Source organism: Anomaloglossus baeobatrachus, chromosome 11, assembly GCF_048569485.1.
Source record: "Anomaloglossus baeobatrachus isolate aAnoBae1 chromosome 11, aAnoBae1.hap1, whole genome shotgun sequence".
In the NCBI taxonomy this organism is placed as follows: domain Eukaryota; kingdom Metazoa; phylum Chordata; class Amphibia; order Anura; family Aromobatidae; genus Anomaloglossus; species Anomaloglossus baeobatrachus.
This window is the reverse complement of record NC_134363.1, coordinates 153,368,740-153,381,369: the sequence shown is the minus strand read 5'-3', so window position 1 is coordinate 153,381,369 and position 12,630 is coordinate 153,368,740. Positions and strand designations below refer to the sequence as shown.

At 44.1% G+C, this 12,630-nt stretch overlaps 1 protein-coding gene across 3 annotated transcripts in view; it reads right to left on the bottom strand.

Moving 5' to 3' along the window:
* The window catches only part of GABRD (gamma-aminobutyric acid type A receptor subunit delta), a 56,303-nt gene that overhangs the window by 26,397 nt on the left and 17,276 nt on the right, over positions 1 to 12,630 (bottom strand). For all 3 annotated transcript variants that reach the window (XM_075328828.1, XM_075328827.1, XM_075328826.1), the window contains exons 2-4: positions 12,158 to 12,270; positions 10,609 to 10,676; positions 7,413 to 7,633 (exon numbers count right to left, since the gene is read on the bottom strand). In XM_075328828.1, coding sequence (XP_075184943.1) covers positions 7,413 to 7,633; positions 10,609 to 10,676; positions 12,158 to 12,218 — 350 coding nt within the window. In that variant the 5' untranslated portion in view covers positions 12,219 to 12,270. The remainder of the gene's footprint in view (positions 1 to 7,412; positions 7,634 to 10,608; positions 10,677 to 12,157; positions 12,271 to 12,630) is intronic.

Below are 12,630 nucleotides of genomic sequence, written 5' to 3'. Positions count from 1 at the left end.
CGGGACGGACGGAGGTTAGGGGACGGAGTACTGGGAAGCGCACACTGCAAAGCAGGAACTATTACTGGCGGCGTTCGGAGAGAAACAACTCCAAGATAAACCAGCTTGATCCCTGGAAAAAGACAGAACAGTATAGCTCCTCCCAAATGACCTAACCCCCGGAGGATACCAACAGAAGGAAAAAAAACACATACGGTGGCTCTGCAGGAGCAGAGCAATGAGTGAGTCATGACAATTATCAGATGTGGATTTTTTGGTTAATTCATTTCCTATCTAAAAAAAAGGTAAGAAATCTTACGATTTTCACACTGACCACTAAGACTAATAGTCTCAGACTTCCTGTTTTGACGATTCAGCAGTCTCATTATCATCATAGACAGGATTCCAATGACATATAACACCTCTATATGCAAAAGGTAACACAATCCACCATTCACAATAAATTATGTTATGGTTCACCTCCTCCCCTTCCCCCTCACAAGAACCTAATGCAGGCGTCACACGAGACGATCTACCGTGCGATATGTCGTCAGGGTCACGGTTTTCGTGATGCACATCCGGCATCGTTCACGATGTCGTCTCGTGTGACACCTAAGAGTGACTCTTAATCGGTTGTAAATTGTGTATCGTGTACACGTCGCTCATTTTTTAAAAAATCGTTTAATCTTATTTGCGCAGATTGTTCATCGTACCCGGGGTAGCTCACATCGCTCCGTGTGACACCCCGGGAACGATGAACTGCAGCTTACCTGCGTCCCGCCGGAAATGCTGAAGGAAGGAGGTGGGCGGGATGTTTACGTCCCGCTCATCTCCGCCCCTCCGCTTCTATTGGGCGGCCGCTGTGTGACGTCGCTGTGACGCCAACGTCCCTCTCCCTTCAGGAAGTGGATGTTCGCCGCCCACAGCGATGTCGCTCAGCAGGTAAGTACGTGTGATGGGGGTTTAACGACTTTGTGCGACATGGGCAGCGATTTGCCCGTGACGCACAAACGACGGGGGCGGGTACGATCGCTCGTGCGATCGCACGATAGATCGTATCATGTGACGCCCGCATTAGGCTAAAACATGCCTAGAAAACTCTTCTGTAAAAGTCAAGGAGCCAGAGGCAGTGTATTGCTTCGTACGCCCATGTGGCTGGTGTACAGAACAGAAAGTATATTATCAAGTTTAATGAACAGTGAAAACAAAAAAATTGCAGGATTGCATTTTTTTTCAATATAGTAATATTAAAAATAATTGCTAAAAATGTAAAAAAATATACTGTATATATACTATAAAAACATGATTTAAACAATAGTTCATTTTCTAATGACACATCCCCTTTAAGTAGGACGTGAAGAGTCCACAAAAGATATCAGCATAGAAATGCAATGAGTCCTTTTTATAGATCAACATAGTGAGAATCAATGGGTATTTTCAGGACAATGCAAATCCTTATGCTTTCTCTTGTAAGAAAAAATACATCTACGGTAATTTACTTATTGCAGACATAGTGCTCTGATTTTGATCTGAGCTGCAGTTCTCAGTCACAGCCACTGCACAGTGAATGGCGCTGTTCCATTCTGCCTCCATGCAATCTTTTACATTTAGCAGTTACCAGCGCTGAAAGCAGCTTATGGTTGGGGGTGTTGGACATTAGACCCCCACTAATCTGATACTGATGACCAATTCTTACGATACATTATCAATATAGGCCAGACAAACCCTTTAAAATGTTTTTCAAAAATAAAACTAGTGTAGCAAAGCCAGGTAGGACTGGGTTAAATCCTAGTACCACAGGTCTTGATTACATGCACCTTGCTAGCTTTGGCTAAGCCGGTCCAAGTTAAGTGCTCACCTGGGCTCCCACTCTGCTAGAGAGATTTAGTAGAGTACATTGTGTGGAAACCGGGCTGGTTTAATTACACCTGTTTGGTGGAGAAGCTGCTTGATCTCAGGACAGCAAGACTGGTACCCCTTATTAGCGGAAATTTTCTACAGGAAAATGAACTGTAATTGTCACTGTCATCTCCCTGCTGTTTTGGGACTAGTGACAGTCTTAGGACTGGAGCCTCCCATCTCCAGCTAGTCTCCTCATTTAAATGAGGTTTCCTTTCCTTTGATATCTCATGAGTTAATTTCAGGTTTTGTTGCCAGCAGCTCTGAGCAGGGCAGGTCAGCTGTTGTTGTTTTGGGCCCACGCCCATTTAGGTTAAATACTGGAGCTTTCCCAGCAGACCCTGCTTCTGTTAGCATCCATTTCTACTTTGGCCACCCTGGTGGAAGGAACTGCTGAGGTTTTCTCCTGTGCCCATCCACCTGCTGCTACGGTGAAGTTTGTTGTTTTGTATCCTTCTATTTATTCCCCCATCTGTCTTTCCTTTCCCTCCGTGTTTATTAGTGTAGTGGCGAGTCTAGTGTACTCGTCCGCCTACTCACTAGACAGGGTGAGTATAGGGCAGCTGAGGGACCCAGGTATCCTGCTCAGCGCACAGGTTGAAAGAACCTGTATAAAGACTCTAGGGAGCTCAGGAGTCAGCTTGAGGTGAGTGCAGGAGGTGCTCCCTCACCCCTCTCCCTAGCGGCAGAGATCTCCGTTGTATCATGGTCCCGGTGTTTCCTCCTTTTTGCAGTGTTTTTTGGTAGCGCTTCAGATGTCCATTGGTCTGATCGCGTGTGTCACGCGTTATATACTCTGTGCGTGACAGTAACCTGTTGGGGTGTGCCGCACTGAGATATACAGTATACAGTTAGGTCCAGAAATATTTGGACAGTGACACAATTTTTGCGAGTTGGGCTCTGCATGCCACCACATTGGATTTGAAATGAAACCTCTACAACAGAATTCAAGTGCAGATTGTGACGTTTAATTTGAAGGTTTGAACAAAAATATCTGATAGAAATTGTAAGAATTGTACACATTTCTTTACAAACACTCCACATTTTAGGAGGTCAAAAGTAATTGGACAAATAAACCAAACCCAAACAAAATATTTCTATTTTCAATATTTTGTTGCGAATCCTTTGGAGGCAATCACTGCCTTAAGTCTGGAACCCATGGACATCACCAAACGCTGGGTTTCCTCCTTCTTAATACTTTGCCAGGCCTTTACAGCCGCAGCCTTCAGGTCTTGCTTGTTTGTGGGTCTTTCCATCTTAAGTCTGGATTTGAGCAAGTCAAATGCATGCTCAATTGGGTTAAGATCTGGTGATTGACTTGGACATTGCAGAATGTTCCACTTTTTTGCACTCATGAACTCCTGGGTAGCTTTGGCTGTATGCTTGGGGTCATTGTCCATCTGTACTATGAAGCGCCGTCCGATCAACTTTGTGGCATTTGGCTGAATCTGGGCTGAAAGTATATCCCAGTACACTTCAGAATTCATCCGGCTACTCTTGTCTGCTGTTATGTCATCAATAAACACAAGTGACCCAGTGCCATTGAAAGCCATGCATGCCCATGCCATCACGTTGCCTCCACCATGTTTTACAGAGGATGTGGTGTGCCATGGATCATGTGCCGTTCCCTTTCTTCTCCAAACTTTTTTCTTCCCATCATTCTAGTACAGGTTGATCTTTGTCTCATCTGTCCATAGAATACTTTTCCAGAACTGAGCTGGCTTCATGAGGTGTTTTTCAGCAAATTTAACTCTGGCCTGTCTATTTTTGGAATTGATGAATGGTTTGCATCTAGATGTGAACCCTTTGTATTTACTTTCATGGAGTCTTCTCTTTACTGTTGACTTAGAGACAGATACACCTACTTCACTGAGAGTGTTCTGGACTTCAGTTGATGTTGTGAACGGGTTCTTCATCACCAAAGAAAGTATGCGGCGATCATCCACCACTGTTGTCATCCGTGGACGCCCAGGCCTTTTTGAGTTCCCAAGCTCACCAGTCAATTCTTTTTTTCTCAGAATGTACCCGACTGTTGATTTTGCTACTCCAAGCATGTCTGCTATCTCTCTGATGGATTTTTTCTTCTTTTTCAGCCTCAGGATGTTCTGCTTCACCTCAATTGAGAGTTCCTTAGACCGCATGTTGTCTGGTCACAGCAACAGCTTCCAAATGCAAAACCACACACCTGTAATCAACCCCAGACCTTTTAACTACTTCATTGATTACAGGTTAACGAGGGAGATGCCTTCAGAGTTAATTGCAGCCCTTAGAGTCCCTTGTCCAATTACTTTTGGTCCCTTGAAAAAGAGGAGGCTATGCATTACAGAGCTATGATTCCTAAACCCTTTCTCCGATTTGGATGTGAAAACTCTCATATTGCATCTGGGAGTGTGCACTTTCAGCCCATATTATATATATAATTGTATTTCTGAACATGTTTTTGTAAACAGCTAAAATAACAAAACTTGTGTCACTGTCCAAATATTTCTGGCCCTGACTGTATGTATGCTGAATTCATTGTTTATTTGCTGTTATACCTCTGGGCCCAGATGAGGCTGTTTAGTGTTGAATCCCTTGAAGTTTTAGGAAAGCAATAAACCTGCACAAGTTTGTAGTAAACTGCATTGCCTATGTGAACACTACCTATCGCCTACCCGAGAGTGTGAATCCCTATACTAGTTATATGGCATATATTTATTAAAACTTTGTCAATCCATAGGTACAGGCAGCGTCCATTTTCTATTTACGGTAATTTACGAGTCCATTTTTGGAAATTGCTCCAAACTGGAGGGGAAACACTTGCTTTCATTGATGGCCTCACCTTTGCAAAGTCCCTTCAAAAGTGAAATTCGACGCTGAGGATTCATTCCGCAACTAGCACAGAAAACCTTTCAGATGTGGGTTGAGGTAGTGAGAGGTACTCTAACTCCGTTGTGAGGTTGCCCCTTTTTGGGGGTAACCAAATTACTATTTTGCTGTATATCTCTAGCATGTATGTGGATTCCCATATGCAAAGAAGATCTAATACATGATGATTCCATCATATGTCCTTTGGTTTCTTCTGTCTGCATTCTTACAGTTCAGTTTACTGTGGAAAAGGTGAGGCCCCATTTCTGTTTTTTTACACTGAGGCCCTATAATTCTTAGTTACACTGCTCGGAATAAGATAACTGTTAAGTGTAGTGATTAATAAATTTCAACAAGCTCATTACCAAACTTTACGAGGTTTAATTGGTTGGACAAGCAATGTTAGGATCCAAGGCAGTGACTTTAAAATGCACCCCCACTCTAGGTTACATTTTCAGAGTTAAAGGGAATCAGTAAGGACATTTTTAGGACTAAACTAGTGATATGGCTGTATAGGTCAAGGTACAACGATAAAAATAATACCTATTTTGTAGTAATCTGATATGCCAGTGCTGAGAAATCAGGCAAGCCACTTGCAAATTAGCCTGAAAGTGCAATGAGGGCACACACTTGGAGTACACTGATACACCCCTACTGCACTTACCGGTTAATTTGCATGTGGCTTCAAACCCTGATTTCTCAGCCCTGGCACATCAGAAATAATACAAGACAGGTATCATTTTTATTGTTGTACTTGGACCTATATAGCCATATCACTAGCTTTAGTCCTAAAAATGTTCTTACCGATTTCCTTTAAGGGTATGTGCCCACGAACAGGACTCACTGCTTCCTGGACGCGGTGGGTCCTGACCTGCGGGTCCGCGAATCTCCTCTGCAGGAGACTGCACCTGCTCGTACCCACGATCAGGGTTTCAGTGCGCTGCGGTCTCCTTGCATGTGTTCTCCCTACGAAGGACGCATGTGTGCCGCCCCCGCGACAGCCGACGGGCTGCTCAGATCCGGATCCGCAGTGGCTCGAGGGGTCTCCGGACCCAAGGCGGGGCCGCGCGGCCTCTCGAAATCAAAAGGGGGGGTTTTGTTGGATATGGTGGATTGGATAGTGTTCGTGACGCCACCCACGGTGTGTGGTAAGGCAGGATAACACCACTGCTGCTGCGTTTGGAGAGGGAGCGCCTGGGAGCGATGGGCTGGCAGCTTAAGGTGTTAACCCCTCCGTGGTCAGGGGGAAGGTGTCCTGAGTGTCGGTGATAGGAATGGCTGGGGATCCGTTGGGGCAAAGGGGGCACATACTCACACAGTCCAGATACGCTGACACAGACACCAGGTAAACCAAAGTCCTGGAATGTCCTGCTGCTGTTGTTAGAGCACGCTGGGTCCGTGCCCCTTTGGCGTTGCTGGTTGGTCTGAAGCCTTGTCCCTTGGCACAGTGTTTAACTCTTTGTGGATCTCTTTTGCCTATGACTACTCGGGTCCCGCTCACCTGCGTGGCTAGCAGGGTGAGCTTGCTCTCAGGGTTCACGCTAGGGATTTTCTGGACGGTTTCGGGAAGTCCTATCCCCCTCATTGCGCTAGTACCCCTATTCTGGAGCAGGTGGAGAATGGCTTGTGAAGACTCCGTCCTCGTCGGGTGAATTACTGGGCTTCGTGAAGCTATTTCCCAGCCTAGGGTCCGCGTACTCCGTCGTGCCATGGCCCCTGCCCGGTTGTAGCACAAGGCTGCCGAACTGCCCTCCTTGGCAGTAGCGTGCCCCTTGCCACTACCCCCTGCGACCGGGGTTCCAGCTCCTTCTGGCCAGGCCAATGTTTGGCACCTTAGACGGGTGCAGGAGCCCAGCTCCGCAGCGTGACCTCTCACTGTCACTGCTGAACTTCAACTCTCTACTCACTAACTGACACTTCTGGCCCTCCTTCTACCATCCTGCCATCTGGGTGGCCCTATTTCCCTCAGGCTGCCCAATGGGTGTTTGGTGGGTGTGGTGCAGAGTATTCCCCAGGATTTGTATATACCTGATGTTAGCAACACCAAATGGACAGGACCCGTAACCAAGGAGGAGCGGGTACCATGCAGAACGGCAGATTGCACGGCACCCTGTGACGACCTGAAAGGCCAGGGCGTCACTCATGCGAAATCCGCAGCAAACAATTGACTTGCTGCGGTCTGGAAAGACGCACCGCAGGTCAGTGTTTGCTGCGGGAAAAAACAAGCACAGTGGGCATGCGATTACTAGAAATCCCATCCACTGTGCTTGTACTGTACAATGCAGCATTTTGGACGCAGCTGAAGCATGCTGCATCCAAAATGCTGTGAATACTAAGGCCAGAGTCACACTTGCAAGTGCCTCACGTGTAACTCGCACGAGTCTCTCATTGAATCACCCGGCATGGACTCACACTCTCAGGACAGGAGCATCTCAGCTGCATAGACATACATGCAACCGACCCGCTCCTGTCAGGAGAGTGCGAGTCCGTACCGGATGATTCAATGAGAGACTCGCGCGTGTTACACGCGAGGCACTCGCAAGTGTGACTCTGGCCTTACACTGAAAATGGAACCTAGAGTGGCAGGATGCATTTTAAAGTCACTGGCTTGGATCTTAAGAATTCTTATCCAACCAGTTAAACATCATGAAGTTTGGTCCGCAGCCCTGAAACAACCCACCTCTTACCTACTACTGTACAAGATGACACCATCGGGTTGGAGTCGGATTAATTTATTTTCTACGGTGACGTCATGAAACCACGCAGATTTGGCATTCACTATGAATGTGTCTGGAATCCAAAGTTTCTCAACAAATCTGCTGTCAAAGCCAAGAGTCTTGTTGGTGTGATTGTAAGAAAGTCTTTCATCTGTCCAGCTCTGACGTAAGAACACTGTCATTGTGTATTCCTGAACAATAAAATAATTTAGAATAAGTTTCCTCCTACAGTCAGGTAAATATCACACAGCAGAAGAAGACATTATACAGGAAAAAATAACATAATAGTAGTAATAACAAAACTGTAAAAAAAAGCTGCTCCTTTTGTGTGCAATACTAATCCACAGCACATTGCATCTGGATAATTTAAGAAGAAATCTGCAAAGAATAAAATAAATCCTTAAACAACTAACATTTCCAGAGGATCAGTCCATGGCCTATAAGTCTCCTTATGCTGTCTTGGCAATGTTTAAGCTTAGACCCTTCTGCCCCCCATCAGAAGGCTCTCACCCAGCCAAAGCAAAGCTCTTTCTTTGCACTGAGGAGGAGCAAACACCCCCAAACAAGTGTCTGCAAATGGCATTTCTGGTGTTTCTCCTTATTCAGTTCACATGGGTCCATAGTGACTTTTAGGATTGCTACATCCAATAGGTGGTGCTAAAGTTCAGAGTTTATGTGCATAATATTCTAATATTACAGTTTATTTTGTACTGAGCCCCTTTTTCTGTTACTCCTTATATGCTATGGTAAATATATTAATTTGCTAGTTTCCAACGTTGAGGGCAGACAATCTCCATGCAGTCTGTATATATTTTACACTACTCATAAAAAGTTAGGGATATTTGGATTTCAGGTGAAATTTATGGAAAATGTAAAAAGTTCACACTCCAGTGATATTTTATCATGAAAGTAGGGCATTTAAGTAGAAGCATGCAATGATGATTTCCTCATCTCAAACTATTGAAACAAAAGGCAGCACCAGTGATGGATATACCCCCCCCCCCCAAACAAAAAGTCAATGTCTCAATAACTTGTCATGGCCTTGAGCATCAATTACAGCTGACAATGAGATCTCCTGCTGGTCACAAGTGGAGTTATTGTCTACGAAGGCATGGCAGACCACTCTTCTTGATGGCCGGCCCTCAGGTTATTGAGGTTCTAGGGTACAGAGTTACGGCATCTACACAGAGACTCAGCTGATCCCATTGGTTTATTAAGCGATTCAGGTCTGGAGAAAGTGCAGATGCTCCATTTGAGGTCCCCCAGTCTCCAGCAGTCGTTCCCTAATGATATGACCTCTATGACCTGGAGCATTGTCGTCCATAAAGATGACATTAGGCCGGTGATCTTGATGCAGAGGCACAATGACTGGATTAGGGCTCACTCACACATCCTTCTTTTTGCCGGTTTCGTGGATCCGGCGCGCTCCCGTACAGTGAATACAGTATAATGACAGCACTGTAACTTCCGGGTCACATGCGCCGGTCACATGACAGCACGTGACTGGCGCTTGTTGCGCTGTCATTGTACTGTATTCACTGTACGGGAGCGCGCCGGATCCGTGAAACCGGCAAAAAGAAGGATGTGTGAAACTGGCCTTAATGATGTTATTCCAGTAGTAGGGGCTGTCACTGTACCAGTCACACAGTGTAGGGCCGTTCTGTACTCACTAGACACACCAGCCCACAATGTGATACCACAACCAAAGGCTCGTCTGGTGACAACAGTACCTGATGCATAGCGCTCTCTTTGATGTCTCCAACATAGTTGGCAGCCATCATTTCTACTCAGTGTGAATCGAATTTCATCAATGATCAGCACTGAGGCCCACTGGTTCCTCATCTAGCGTAGAAGACGGATGTTCCTGGTGGTGTGGTCAAGCAGCATACAGACCACACTGATGTAAACGGTTTTGAATGATCTGATGTGACACTTGGCTGCCTCTCACCTTCCTAAGGCTAGGTTCACGTTTCCGTTGTTTTAAATCCCTCAGGTCCGTCAGCAACGGCTCAGTCATTTTTTAGATGTCAACTGATGCAACGGATATGTTTTTCACAGGATTCCTTTCACAGGAATCCTGGGAAAAAACTGATCCGTCGCGTCCATTACATTCGCTGTGCGTCCATTTTTTGACAGATCAGTCATGATCCGTTTGTGTTTGGGACAGCCCAGTGGGTGTGCCAAACATGCTGGGCATGCTCAGTAGAGCATGACGGAATCCAGCGCTGGATTCCGTCGTAAGACGGATTACGACGGAATCCAGCACCATAAACATACATTACAAGCTTGACGGATGGCAATGGATTCCTGCGCGGTGCGTTAATTTTGACGGCCCGAAAAACATTACATTCTGCGTTTCTCCCGCCCGGCGGTCAGTCAAAAAACGACTGACCGCGACGCAGCGAATGCAACGCAAGGTAATCAGTCGCAATCCGCCACTAATACAAGTCTATGGGAAACAACGGAATCCGCTAAACGGATTGCGTTGTTTACCATAGCCGCGGATTGTGACTGATACATTTTAACGGAAATGTGAACTGTGCCTGGAGTTGTGTGGTATTCATCATACCGATCAGAAGGGCATTGTTGACAATGAAGCAGATATCAGTGTAGGATGTGACCAAAGGACGTCCACTTCTCTGCTTTTCTGTGACTCTTCCAGTCTCTCTGTACAATCTGCTGATGACACTCTGTGACACTCTAAGCTCAGTGGCCACTCACATCTGAAAACATCCTGCTTGAAGCCTCGCAATAGCACAGTACTGCTGATCAATTGTTAGGGGTGTCATCTTGATCTCATGATGTCAAAATGTGCACAGCATGATGAGGAGGACTGTTTAAATACCAGTTCTAATTGAACCTCCAAATGTATTGGGCGATATATGGAACAGACACCTGTTGTGAATTTTGCCATTAAGCTCCTTGTTAGAGAAAAGCAAATTGTGCAAAAAGTACTAAAACATTGAATAGTTGGACATATGCATTCCAAAGATTAGTAAAGGTCACATTCAGTTCACCTGAAAAGGTTAGAGGACATTTTAATTATATACATACAGTATATACTGTATATACATATATTTCTTTGTCATCTTTTTTCATTTGGTTCGCCACCTTGTGGTGGCACCAGGTATCTGACATTTCACATGTGCTTGTGTTGTATTATTACCATGTTTATTTCAGAGATGTGGTCAATGCTGGTCACTTCAATATCTACAGCAACAATGACAGGAGGACCTGAAATAAGAAAGAAATATATATATACATGAATTATTGTATGTGTGTCATGAATGATGATAAAAATATAGTTTTATTTGTAATTGAGAGCACAGATTCTTTGTGTTGGGTCCCACTTTGTTCTATGCAAGGGGAATGGGGATCTCTGATCTGCTCTGCATCCTTAGGTGTCCATTGTACACTGTATCAGGGACTGAATGAATAGGCCTGAGCACTTTATATTCATGACAAAGGTCTTTTGCACACCATTGTAGACTGGAAATACCATTGGGCCCTAGAAGTTAGGGGGGCCCAATTTAATCTCCAAATCAGAACCAACTTCTGCCACAAAACAGATTATTTAATTAGAAAGGGACCATATATTGTTCTTGCCTAAGGGCCCTCTTCTGTCTGTGGTGGCCAATGCACAAACATATTTGTCATCCGTATTTCAGACATTTTATATGGAAAAAAGTGCAGGGCATGGGGATTTTTTTATATCCATTTTTCATAAAAATGCAGCATGATTAAAATAAGTTTTTGATCTATTTTGATCAGTTCTTGCATCTTTATTTGCATTTTCTGCAATTATTTTCTATGGGGTAAAAAATTGATTTCTCTTTTTTGCCCAGTAGTAAAAAAAAAATAGCAATGAATGAAAATACAGATGCAAAAAAACTGATCAAATATTAATACATACATCCATATTGCTGATCCATAATACAAATAAATAGATTATGCTCTTGCGAAAGATGCCAAAAGGCCTAACCAATGAATGAAGAGGCATCTATTACATATCTGACTGGTTTATTAGGTCAGGGCTATAGCCAATGTCTCCTTTTATAAAATACAGTGAAACCTTGGATTACGAGCATAATTGGTTACGGGAGTGAGCTCTTAAACCAAGTTACTCTTATATCAAAGCGAATTTTCCCATAGGAAATAATTGAAACGTAGACAATTCGTTCCACAGCCCAAAAATATTTACTGTATTTATACAAACTTATTACAGTAACACAAAATGTACTGTATTCATATAAAATGATTACAGTGCACTAATACAAAATATTGTACAGTGCAGTAAAAAACATAAAACAAATTAAACTGCACTGCACATTAGCTTACAATAAAATTGTTGGTGTGCGAGAGGTACAGTACAAGCAATGTGCTGCACTGGTTAGCCGAAAGAAAGTACAATACTATGTCCACAAATGCAAATTGATAGAAATGCTACATAGTATATACTGTACTGTGCAATGGTATACAGTATACAGTAAGCAGAACATATGGACAGAAATTTACCTCCAGATCGGGTCAGAGTGTAGTGAAAGGACAGAACCGGAAGTGTGCACGGTGAGTATTTGCTCTTATTGCAAAGCATTGCTCTTAAACCAAGTCACACATTTGTAAAAAAGCTTTGCTTGTCTTGCAAAAAGCTCTCAAACCAAGTTACTCTTAAACCAAGGTTCCACTGTATCAGTAAACAAAATCGTTATTCCCACCTCCAATTCCGGGTCTGAATTTCCTTGCATATCCTTTCATTAACCCTTCCAAACTTGGCATCCAGGCTATATCAAGATTAGACCCGATGTAATCTCCAATGTCTTCTGCACCACTGATGAGATAAATAGCCATATTATATAGTTACAATAGAATCATGTGCTATCCACTTTATAATGGAGCTCTGACCAATAGAAAGGTTTTTCAATAAATTATTCTCATTAGCTCAGAACTATTATAGGTAAAAAAAAGACAAAGAAAATGGCGTTCAAGAGTGGATTATAATTTTGGCCAAACTGTATCCTGTAATTCTAGAAAGCACATGGTCTGCTGTACAACCAGAACCGGACTAAGGAGTACTTTGCACGTTGCAACATCGCTAGCATCGGCTAGCAATGCCGAGCTCGATAGTCCCCGCCCCCGTCGCACATGCGATATCTTGTGATAGCTGCCGTAGCGAACATTATCGCTACGG